The sequence below is a fragment of the Canis lupus genome, chromosome 1, assembly GCF_048164855.1.
Source record: "Canis lupus baileyi chromosome 1, mCanLup2.hap1, whole genome shotgun sequence".
Classification (NCBI taxonomy): Eukaryota; Metazoa; Chordata; class Mammalia; order Carnivora; family Canidae; genus Canis; species Canis lupus.
In genome coordinates, this window is record NC_132838.1 from 110,694,598 (window position 1) to 110,706,818 (window position 12,221).

Below are 12,221 nucleotides of genomic sequence, written 5' to 3' on the forward strand. Positions count from 1 at the left end.
CCGGACGGACTCCGCGCCGCCCTCTCACCCGGGGACAGCGACAGGCTCGGCTGTACACACCGACCGCCAGCTGGAGCCTCCATCTCCCAGTGCCCCCCCGGGTCTCTAAATTCCTGGAAGGGAGTGGAGGCGACGCGTGCAACCTCCTCCCATCGCCTCCTCCCACGGGGCAGCTGGAAATTTCTGGGGGCTTTTTGATTATTGCACTATCTTGGGATGGGGGTGCTGCTGGGCACGCTCAGGGAGGACACAGGTTCTGCGGTGTGTGAGAGGGCCCCGGACAACAAACGAATGTCCGGCCTGAAGGGCCGAGGGTGCTCCTCTTGGGAAGCATTGCACACCTCGTGCTCCTGGCTGAGGCTGGGGGCACTAAGCCTCAGCCCCAAGCTGAGCACGAGACTGAGTTCTGGCCAGTGAGAGCATTCCGCCCCCCTGCCTGCTGTGATTGGTTCAAAGAGGAGTGCTTGACCGGGTCCTACCAATCAGAGTATGCCACCCTTCTGGCCACAGGCGTTGGTTGAGGGGTGGACATGTGACTCAGTTCCAGCCAATGAGAGTCAGTCCTGGGACCTTTGGAACTGGTGGGGAGGTCCTTTATTTGCATAGGGAGCTTTACAGGGGGTCGTGTGGAACTGAAGCAGGTTGTGGAGGGACAGGGCCGCCTGCTTTTGTAAAGCAGTGTTAAGGGAATCCCACGGCGCCCCTTGGTTTTTGTACTGACTGTGGCTGCTTCTGCACGACAGACTATGGCGGACCCAAAACGGCAAGACAGAGATTACCTGGCCCTTGAAGCCTCAACTATTTATCATCTGGGGCTGTACAGGTAACCTGTGCCTGAGCTGTTGGCAACAGTGGTGCTTCGTTGGATGACGGGGGGAGGTGTGTGGTCATACGTGGAAGAGGCTGGACGTTAGGATGGTCAAGGGATGGTGTTCACGGATGGGGGGGGTGAGGCACGAGAGGAACACGCAGAGGGGTGCCTGGGGGGCTCAGTGGTTGAACATCTGACTTTGGCTCAGGGCGTGATCCCGGGGTCCTGGGATCGAGTCCCACATTGGGCTCCCTCTCTGCCTCTTGCTTTGTGTCTCTCGTGAATAAATAAAATACAGTCTTAAAAAATAAATAAAGATAAGCGGGCAGAAGAAGGAGGGTCCGAGGGTGAGTTCAAAAAGCTGGCTTGGAGGATGAGGCTTAGGTCCCATCTGAAGGTATGGGGGTGGTGGATGGGGTGGTGTGGACACAAGTGGGATCTGAGGCACACAAAGGGGGAGGGGCTGGTGTGGCAGGCAGAGGGGTAGGCACATGCACTCACCTTGTGACCTCAGGTCCCCCGATTCTCTCAGGTTCGTCTGTGACCCTAGAGGGGGGAAGGGGAGCAGGGTGTCTGATCTGCACCTCTGGCGTCCCCTCCCCCAACCCACTGCCTCCAGGACTCTGGGCAGCCCCTGCCTCAGCCCTGGTCCCAGTCCCTCCCTGCTGGCTGGAGCTGGGCTGGGAGTCAGGATTCGAACTCCCTCTCCATGCCTAGCACGGGAACCCATTCTGAAAGGGTTAGTGGAGGTCAGAGGAGAGATACTGAAGAATTTGGAAGGCGAAAGAGAAAGGGGGTGGGCAGAGACAGGCACCTACATATAGAAGGACACGGACACACACACGCACCCCTCCTTCGGGCTTTGCTCAAATGGCACCTCCTTAGTGAGGCCTGTTCCATTTAAAACTGTACCTCCCTTCCCTGCTCTATTTTTCTTCTCTGTACGCTGTCTGGATCTCCGAGGAGAATATCAGCTCTCCCTGGGCTGGGATTTTACACATTCTGTTCACTCTATTCCAGGGTTTAAGAGAGTGCCAGGCACACAATAGGCGCTTGGTGAATAAACATAAATCATTGTCCAAGGCAATATTCTAAGCTCAGTCCATATATCATCTCATTTAGTCCACATGACAACTCTAGGAGGAAGGCACTGTTATTGCTATCTCCATCTTACAGAAGAGGAAGGCGAGGCCCAGAGAGGTTGAATGACTTGCCCAAGGTCACTCAGCAGAGCTGGGGTCTGAACCTCAAAGGTCTGGCTCCCGAGGCCAGACTACTGCTTATTAACAGCACATGGACAGCCAGACCCCACAACCAGTCCTCCTCCCGCGTGCACACGCCCCCCCCCCCCCCCGGCCCCCTACACTCAGGTCGGACATGCAGACAGGGAGGCAGAGCCAGGGACAGCAGAGGCTGGACGGGACTTACTGATCTTGGATCCCTGGGGCAGAGAGGCGCCCGAAACGCAGCGGTTAGAGTTCTGCCGTTTAGAGGGATCGAGGGTAACCCTGTAGTGTGAGGGGGGAGGTGAGGGGTGACGGAGGAGGAGGAGATAGAGGAGGAGGAAATGATGTGGGGGTACAGGAGGCAGAGCAGAGCAGAAGACAGGTTAGGCCCCATTGCCCCCCACCCCACCCCTGCCCCCCACATCCCATGGGACTCACCTTCTGGTCAGTTTGGAGGTCAGCTTGGTGAAGAGGTTGGTGGTGGGGCGGGGCCGCCCAGTGGGCAGGGGGGTGGCCTCGTGGGCCAGCGTGGGAGAGGCGGGGGGCCCATTCTGCACACCCCCGCCTCCCCCGCCCCCTGCCCTCCGGTCCCGGACCTGGCCACCGTGGAAGGTGCTGCGGATGGTGGAACCGCGTGCCAGGCGGCTCCGCTCCCCCGATGGGGGAGCCAGGCTGTGACTAGAGGGAGAGGCGGGGGGCACCCGTGGGGTACCCGAGCTGTGGGCAGAAAGGGACAAGTCAGAGTGGGGCCTTGAGGCTGGCCAAGGCCCCAGGTCCTCTGATTCTTTACTGTCTTGAGATCACAGTAAAAAACCTAGTTCTCAGAGACAAGGCTGCCACGTACAGCTGGGCAGGCTGTGTACTATACAACCCTAGCTATTTTACTGACTCTTCTTTCTTCCTAAGTCGGCTGTCCTTTAAACTGTCCTTTCTTCAAACCCTACATACCCCAAATGTATCCTAATTCTTCTCTCTCTGAACTCAGCAGTTGAATCGGTTCAAATACATTTTTTGATGAATCTCTTGCCATTTGCCATCCAAACCCCAGGAACCAAAGCAACTTTGCAAATACTTTGCTATCTGAACTTTCATTATTCAAACTTGGGACAGGAATAGATGTGAACATCAAAGGGACTTCTCATTACAATGATTTTTTGACAGGTAAGAAAAGACTCTTCCTAATTGTCTCAAGGTGTTGTGTGGGCAGTGGTGGCTCCTGCGTCCCAGGACCCTCCTCCAGACCCTCCCAGTCCTGACAGGCGGGGCCAAATCTACAATTCCTATCCTTCGGAGGACTCCAGGACCAGCCTGGATCTCAAAGAGGGAACCCTGACGGCGGCAGATGCCACTACCTCTCCTTCGGAATCTGTCCTCCTCGTTTTACTTTTAGTAACCAAACTTCTGAGCGTATGAGCCGTGCACACGGCCACCTGGCCAGAGACTACATTTCCCAGCTCCCTTGCCGTTAGGGCAGGTCACATGACTATTCTCTGGCCAATGGGATACAAACAGAAGTATTTTGTCCCATTTCTGGGTCAGGCCTCTAAAAAGAATGCAGCTTGCGCTCCATTCTTTCCATCCTTCTTGCTGGTTGAGAAATGGTGGCAGCTGGTGCAGTGGCCTCGGTGCCAGAGCTGGAGCTTCAGGTTGAGTTTGGCAGACTCAATCTGGGTCCTTGGAGGACCCTGCCTGCCTGCCTACCTCTGGAAGGCTCTATTGGAGAGGACTACACCTCCTTCTCACTTAAGCCACTGTACCTTGGTTTCTTTTTGATCTACAATCTAACTAATACACCGTCTCTTGACCAGAGCTGGAAGGCTATGCATTATAGTGTTTACAAATACGCTGGAATCAGTCTGGAATCTCTGCTCCTTGATTTGCCAGCTGTGTGGCCTTGCACAAGTTACCTAACCTCTCTGTGCCTCATTTCCTTAGCTGTAAAATGGAGGTACCAGGATCTACCTCACAGAGTTGTTAGGGGCATTCAGCCAGTGAACTAAGGCCTGGCATACAGTTCCTGCTTGATGAATACTCACTACTGTTTTTATTTAATGACCGTGAAATAAGCACTCACTCAATGAATGCCTTCTACGTCATGGACCTCGTGCCAGGTACAGGACGCACCTGATCTCCACTGGATCCCTCTAACAGGGCCTAGAGGCAGAGAACATCAGCCCCATCTTACAGAGGAGGAAACAGAGGCTCAGAGACTTGCCAAAGGTCATCCTGCTAGCAGAGTGCAGAGGCAAGATTTGACCTCAGAACTTAGTAGCCACAGAAGCACTGCTCTCAACCACTCCATATCCTGTCCCCACCCAGCAGTAACCCGTGTTGATCAAGTGTTCCCTAGACCCCACCAGGACTCCTAGTGGGTGCGAGTGTCATTATCTTGAAGCCTGCCCCACTCCTGAACTTGAATCATGATGTGAACTAATTCATCCCCTGTGCCTTTTTTCTAAGTAGGCGCCACACCCAACGACCCAACGTGGTGCTTGAACCCATGACCCTGAGATCAAGAGTCACATGCTCTACCTTTGGAGCCAGCCGGGCACCCCTAATTCATCCCCCTTTTATGCTCCAGCCAGTCTGCACTGGTTTCCCTCCCCTGCCAGCTGAGAGAGACCGAACAGACTCAGGAAAGCTAGTTTGAAAACCAGCCAACAAGAGGATGTTGAAGCTGTGACATTCTGGGGCTTCTCTCAAGTTCTAAAAATTGATCATTCAAAAAAAAAAAAAATCAACTCAGTTTCCCAAGGCTCGTAGGCGGAGAACAGGGCAGACTGCTTTCTTGGGGCCGATGACTAATTAATTAAGAGGGGAAGATTATCACGGGGGTCGGCAGTGGTGGGATGGGTAGGAGATGGGTAGATTCAGCCAAGGGAAGGGCAGACACACACTCCCCATTCCCCATGGTGCCCCCCTCCCCACAACAGTTATCATCTTCTATAAAGGAGGGCCCCGCTCCCCTACACCCCGCTCCCCACTACTGCCCCCTCTCCGTACCTATTCTCTTTGCCATTTGGCAACAGGGACGGGCGCTCAGCCCCAGGGCGTTCTGTGCAAACGTAGGTGTTTCTGCGGGTCATCATACTGGGAGGGAGGTTGTTCTGTGGGAGACAAGGCCAGGAGGAAGTGAGGGGGTGAAGGGACACCCCTTAACTCCCCACTTATCCTCCCGGGCCTCCCTCATTATAATCAAGGCAGGGGCCAAGGCTGAGTAGATGATGGTTTACTCCAGGAGAAAAGGGAAGGTAACGAGGCATCCGGGCAGCACAGGCTAAGAGTCATGGGGCTGAGACAGGGGTGCTGAGGAAGAACGGGTCAGGGGCGGTGCCTGGGGGGGGCAGCCTCACCCACTCTTCTCCCAGCTCTGTCCCACCTGGGTACAGTTCAGCCACGTCAAGCTTTTCGCAGCATACTTATTCATGGCACACTTGGTGTCTCCTCCTGGCCTTTGCACGCCCGGCCCCCCTACTTGGATATTCCTCCCACCTTTCCCCTTGACTCCCACCTATGTATCTTTCATAATATATCTGGCTGAGTCAGCTGCCTTCTTGGGGTCCCCACCCGCCACCTTGATCACTCTGTATTGTCAATATCTGTCCCCCTTTATCCGTCCCTACCCTGCTCTGGACTGCGAACTCTCTCAGGTCAGGGAGCGCAGGTGGAGGCTGCCTCCCCGAATGTGCTGGAAGTGATCCCTCATTTCCTATCCTCTGGGAGTTTCTTTAAGGTTGGTGTTATTCCTTCCTTCAGTGTTTGGCACAATTCCACTTAGAGTCAGGAATTTTCTTTCTGGGAAAGTTTTAAGCTATGGATTCCAGTTCTTGAACAAGAATATAAGACTGTTCGGATTTTGTTTTTTCTTGAGCCACTTGTGATTTGAAAGACATCTGTCCATTTCATCTAAGAGGTCACACTTATTGGCATAAGGTGGTTCCTGATACCTTCTGTCTTTTTGCATTGGGACAGAGTTTTCCTTTTCATCCCCAATATTAGTAATTCGTGGGGCCCAGTGATTTTTTTACTCTTCCTAAGAACTGGATTGCAGCTTTGGTGGGTTTCTCTAGCATATAGCTGCTTGTTCCCTTATTGACTTCTGTTATTTCCTTCCTTTTACTTTTTTTTTTTTTTGGAGGGGGCTTATATGCTGTTCTTTTTCTATTTTTTTTTTTTTTACGATTTTATTTATTTATGAGAGACACACAGAGAGAGGCAGAGACATAGGCAGAGGGAGAAGCAGGTTCCCTGAGGGAAGTCTGATGTGGGACTTGAAACCAGAGCTCTGGCACCACGACCTGAGCCAAAGGCAGACGATCAACCACTGAGCCACACAGGTGCACCTTTTTTCTATCTTTTTAGGTATGGGTTTAATTTAACAACAACCAGAGCCTTCATATATTGAGGGCTTACTGAGCTGGACACTGTGGGAGGTTAGTTTATGTCTTATGAGAGCCTGACAACAATCCAAGTCCCCTAATGCACCCATTTCACAGGGTGGAAGACAGGCTCAGGAAGGGGGTCACACAGCTTGCCAATGCAACTCAAGCTCTGGCCTGTGTGGCCTCAGAGGACTGACCGCTTGCTTATGACCTGCCTCCACTCTTGTCTCTGATGGGGAGGCTGCTTTCCTTCCTCAACCTACTGTTCTGAGATGCTGCAGAACAGGAGGGTCAAGTACTACATTCCCCAGACTCCACTGCAGCTTGGGATCCATGTATGAACAGGTTCTGCCCACCCTTGCATTCCGGAAGATCTGGAAGATGGCAATGGGGTGGCAGTCACCTTCCTGTCCCCTTTGCCTTCTGCTTACATGGGCAAGGTCATGAGGTGAGGCTCTGGCTCAGAAAGGCCCCAGTCCCTCTTTTTAGACTTCCTGGCATCGTGGGCCCTTCTGGTAGAGAAATGTTTCTGAGCCTTGAATTACAGTCATGACCGCGTGTTCTGGAATTCAACCATGCTACGGTCTGCCCCGGCGGTGGCAGTTCCCTTGGCGGGTCAGTTCTGCTGTGCTGATGTGTCATTCCTGTGGGGTTGAACCCACTGCCTGCTGCACTAAGCCCTTCCTTCAACTTTGTAAGTACTTCCTTCCCTGTTTGAAATCCCCCTCCTGCCTAAAGCAAGTGGAGTGCTTCTTTCTGACACCGAATGCTAATTTATACGCTAGCATCCAGCGCAGGCTCAGGCAGAGAGAGCACTCAGATGTCTAAGGGATGAACGAATGAACAAAGAGAACAAGGAGTGCTGTGTGGCAGTCTGGGGAACAGGACGGGGAACAGCAGGGTCTGCAAAATGTGAGCCAGGCGGTCAGACCCCCAGCCCTGGCCACTCACAGGGGTGCTCGTGCTGTCCTTCCGCCGCTCTGGGATCTCTGCCTTGTTGGGGTTGTGGGCGCTGCTGACCATGGGGCTGGAGGGGGGCAGCCCCCGGCTCCCGCTTCCGGCAGCACTGCAGCTCGCCTTCCGGCCTGGCAGTCGCTCCTCCTTCAGCTCCGCGTCCCCGGTGCTGGTTGGGCTGCGCTTGGGGTGTAGGGGTGCGGGGGATGGGCCACCTGGTGGAGGGAGGGGACAGTTAGGGCTCGCGTCACCTGGAAGAGCCAGAGCCTACTCTGAGTGATCCTGAGAACCTCAGAATTCCTCACATAGGCTGCAAGCTCCAGTGTGAGCCATACTGACCCTATCTGTCCAAATGACAAATGTGCACCCTGACCCCCAACTCCATGTAAATGACATGATGCATGAGCAGGTTATTCACTGCATTGGTTTTTTTTTTTTTTAAAGATTTTATTTATTGGGTGGGAGGGGAGCATGAACAGGAGGGGCAGAGGGAGAGGGAGAACCAGACTCCACGCTGAGTGTGTAGCTCAACATGGGGCCCGATCCCAGGACCCCAGGATCATGACCTAAGCCAAAGTCGGACACTTAACTGACTGAGCCACCTAGGCACTCCTCATCATGATTTGTTTTTAAGGCCAAAAGACTGAGAGCAGCCTAGGTACCCCTTTAGGAGAGGAATGGCTAAATGAAATTAAGCTATTTCTATACGATGAAATACTCTACAGCTATGAGGAGGAAGCTGCTTATGTATCTTATGATCTTTAAGACTGCAGAGCAGAAAAGGCAGGGCCTGTGGTCCAAGGCGTGCTGTCATTTGTAGAAAGGAAAATGTGTAGATCTCTACATTTCTATTTATCTACTTGCTTATGCGTGAACATCTTAAAAGGCTCTCATTTGTCTTAAAAGGTGAGAATATAGGCAGCCCAGGTGGCTCAGCGGTTTAGCGCCGCCTTCAGCCCAGGGCCTGATCCTGGAGACCTGGGATCGAGTCCCACGTCGGGCTCCCTGCGAGGAGCCTGCTTCTCCCTCTACCTGTGTCTCTGCCTCTCTTTCTCTCTGTGTCTCTCATGAATAAATAAACAAAATCTTAAAAAAAAAAAAAGGGTGAGAATATTGGGACGGCTGGGTGGCTCAGCGGTTGAGCATCTGCTTTTGGCTCATGGTATGATCCTGGAGTCCCGGGATCAAGTCCCACATCAGGCTCTCTGCATGGAGCCTGCTTCTCCCTCTGCCTATGTCTCTGCCTTTCTCTCTGTGTCTCTCATGAATAAATAAATAAAATCTTTTATTTAAAGATCTAAAAAAGAGAATATTACCTTATGGTATGTGAATATGTTAGTATTGTATTCATGTATCTTTATGTCTCTCTTTTTTTTTTTTTAACTTTATTTTTGCGGGGGGAGGAGGGGTAGAGGGAAAAAGAGAATCTCAAGCAGACTCCTCACTGAGCATGGAGCCCAAGGCAGGGCTCAATCTCATGATCTGAGCTGCAATCAAGAATCGGATGCTTGGGGGCAGCCTGGGTGGCCCAGGGGTTTAGCACCGCCTTCAGCCCAGGGCGTGATCCTCGAGACCGAGGATCGAGTCCCACATCGGGCTCCCTGCATGGAGCCTGCTTCTCCCTCTGCCTGTGTCTCTGTCTCTCTCTCTCTCTGTGTCTCTCATGAATACATAAATAAAATCTTAAAAAAAAAAAAAAAAAAAAAGAATCGGATGCTCGGGCAGCCGGGGTGGCTCAGTGATTTAGCGCCGCCTTCAGCCCAGGGCCTGATCCTTGAGACCCGGGATCAAGTCCCATGTCAGGCTCCCTGCAGGGAGCCTGCTTCTCCCTCTGCCTGTGTCTCTGCCAATCTCTTTCTCTCTCTCTGGTCTCTCATGAATAAATAAAATCTTTAAAAAAATAAAATCAGGCGTTATATTAAAGTATATTAAAAAAAAAAAAGAATCGGATGCTCAAGGGATGCCTGGGTGGCTCAGTGGTTGAGTGTCTGCCTATAGCTCAGGTCATGATCCCGGGGTCCTGGGATCAAGTTCCGCATCAGGCTCCCTGCATGGATCCTGCTTCTCCCTCTGCCAATGACTCTGCCTCTCTGTGTCTCTCTGAAGAAATATATAAAATCTAAAAAAACAAAAAACAAAAAACAAAAAACAAAACCAAATCTGGTACCTTGGAACATCTTAGGAAATTGTAGTTCTAGAGCCAGTGGGTTTAAATGCATTCATGGGGCTGAACTGCCCTTTGAACTGTCGAAACTTCTACATATTAAGTCCCCAGGAACCTCAATGCTCCAAGGTCCCAGAAGCACAACAAGTTCTGCAGTGACGGACACAGGGCACCCATCGACAATCCCCTGAGAACCTTTGGAACCCAGAAGGTTTCCACGTGGGTGTTAAGATTACCATGCTAGAACCAGAGGATGTTAGAGTCATAAGTTTCTTAGCGACTTTCTGTGCCAATCTGGCCATTTTATAGGTGGAAAAAGGAAATCCAGGGAAGGGGAATGGCTTGATCATCCAGATCCCACACTTCCTGCTCAGGACAGAGGCTTGAGTTTCCCCAACACCCCCCTCCCCATGCTAGTGCCTGTCCCAGAGTTAAGCATTGTGAAGCAGGGCTGCAAAGTCAGGGAGAGTTGGAGACCACGCTGGCAGTTCCTCCCACTGCTAAACACAGCGTTACCAAGTGACCCGGTCCATTCCTAGGTACCCGCCCAAGAGAAACGAACACATGCGGCCATACAGAACGTTGTACTCGAACGTTCATGGCGCATGATCCACAATCGCCAAAAGGTGAAATCAACACAATGTCCATCAGTTGATGAATGGAAAAACCACATGTGATAGACCCACGGAATGGAATATTACTGGGCCATTAAAAGGGACGAAGTGCTCGTTCATGCTTAAACGTGGATGAAAGTGTTATCCTGAGTGAAAGAAGCCAGACGCAGAAGGCCACAGCTTGTATGATTGCTCTTACACGAAATGTCCAGAATAGGGGAATCTGTAGAGATAGGGAATAGACTGGAGGTTGTCAGGGGCTGGGGTGGTGGTAGATGGGGGTTTGGAGGTCGATGGCTATCTAGGGCTTGTGGAGTTTCTTCCTGGGGTGATGAAAATGTGCTAAACTGAGTTGTGGTAATGGCTGCACAACTCTGAAAATACTAATACCATTGAATCGTCCACTTTGCATGGGTGAATTATACGGTATATGAGTTATATCTCAAAAGAGCTATTGCAAGAATAGGTGGGAGGGTTCACCTTTGAGGAGGGTGTGGGTGAGAGACCTCTTGGACGTTTCCATGCCTCATCTGTGGTGGTGGTGATGGGGTCTGTTTTCTGTGGGTGATGAGATCTCTTTCAGTTACAGAATGTGGGGTACAACTAGGTGTCTGCCCAGCCCCTTTCCACTAGGAAGGGCCTCTCCACATTTCAGTGTGGAGGAGAGCCAGAGGGCAGGCTCTCAGCAGCCACTTTGTGCAACGTGTCCTGATCACAGTGGCTTAATCCCAAGTGGACCCTGACGTGAGTGCTCTATCCCTGATAAGTGGACCAAAGGGATTCCAGCTATCATTTGGGCTGGTCTCTAACACAGAGAGATTGGGAAAAAGATAACATGAAATAAGTAAGAGAAAGGGAAAACCAGGGGAATAGAGAGGAAGCAAGAAACAGCATCTGCTCTGGCTGCTCTTCCAGTTTCTAATCCCTTCCTGATCCTGTGTGTTCCCACCTCCAGGTCCCCTATAATGTCTCTGCATCTTTATGCAAAATTCCTCCCTTCTCTGCAGCTGGCTCGAGCAGAGGTTTCCATTGCCTGTCAGCCAGACAACCCCAATGTAAGGCAGGTCTGAAGCCTCGGGGCCCAGGATGGCGTGTGAAGGCATGTGGGGGCCATACTCACAGAAGTCGCTATGCCTGCGCTGGCGGTGGTAGGTGGAGGAGGAACTCCGCTGTCCTTTGCTGTGGCTGGTGCCTTTGCTGGAGCCTGTTCCATTGGTGGTGTCGCTGGGCGCCCGCACCCGTGCCAGGGCCAGCCCCGGGGTGCCCCGGTCCCCACCCTCCTGCAGGAGGATGACAGATGAGGAGGCTCAGCCTCCATCCCCTCTGCCCCAGAAGTCCCTCCACCCCAGGCATCGCGCATCCCAAATGCCCCTGGCGCCTTCTGACCTCAGTCTTCCTGCCCAGCAGGAGGTAGGTGGCGGTCACTTCGTTGTACTTCTGGCTGGTCAAGGCCTCTTTGATTTCTTCCCGCGTGTAGCCCATACCCACCATCACCTCTGGGAGAGGGGGATGGAGAGGAGGTTCAATCTCTCCAGACCCTTCCCTTCCACTCGTTTCTGTGTCATATAGCAATGCCTGCTCTTTGGCCTCTTTAGTATCCATTCCTCTTTTCTACCAGCAGCACCCTGATTTCCTTGCAAGATCTCTTTCCAGCTCAGATCACCTGGCTGACTCCTGCCCGCACTGAGCCCCATGGGCAGGTATATAACCCAGGTCTGATCAAATAGAGTATTCCATCCCCAAGGCCACACTGATTGGTTCAGGGGTAGCCAATGGGCACCAGCCTAGAGCTTCTATCGGAACATTTAGGGAAGTGGCTCCTCTTCTTGTTGGGATGTCCAGGCCACTAGGATATGTAGTTGCCAGCGTGTTCCTGTGGCCAGAGCTGCCTGGGAGAGAAGCCACCACTAAGATTCCCAACGACTGTCTCTGAGCACCTGAATCCAGCTGTGCCTGAAGCCCACATACCCTGGCCTTTATAGTTCTGTGAATGAATCAGTGATGACTGTGAGGTTATAACCATATAAAATTGCTGACATTAACAAGTTTTCACCTAGTTTCAAATGGTCC

At 52.2% G+C, this 12,221-nt stretch overlaps 1 protein-coding gene across 2 annotated transcripts in view; it reads right to left on the minus strand.

The window, feature by feature from the left end:
• Nucleotides 1-12,221, minus strand: part of MARK4 (microtubule affinity regulating kinase 4) — a 33,396-nt gene that overhangs the window by 4,831 nt on the left and 16,344 nt on the right. Inside the window, exons 11-17 of one of the 2 annotated variants that reach the window (XM_072828706.1) lie at nucleotides 11,538-11,647; nucleotides 11,272-11,431; nucleotides 7,371-7,588; nucleotides 5,041-5,144; nucleotides 2,476-2,754; nucleotides 2,240-2,319; nucleotides 1,313-1,357 (exon numbers count right to left, since the gene is read on the minus strand). In XM_072828706.1, the coding sequence (XP_072684807.1) occupies nucleotides 1,313-1,357; nucleotides 2,240-2,319; nucleotides 2,476-2,754; nucleotides 5,041-5,144; nucleotides 7,371-7,588; nucleotides 11,272-11,431; nucleotides 11,538-11,647 (996 nt within the window). The remainder of the gene's footprint in view (nucleotides 1-1,312; nucleotides 1,358-2,239; nucleotides 2,320-2,475; nucleotides 2,755-5,040; nucleotides 5,145-7,370; nucleotides 7,589-11,271; nucleotides 11,432-11,537; nucleotides 11,648-12,221) is intronic. The other variant, XM_072828638.1, reaches the window with a different exon arrangement.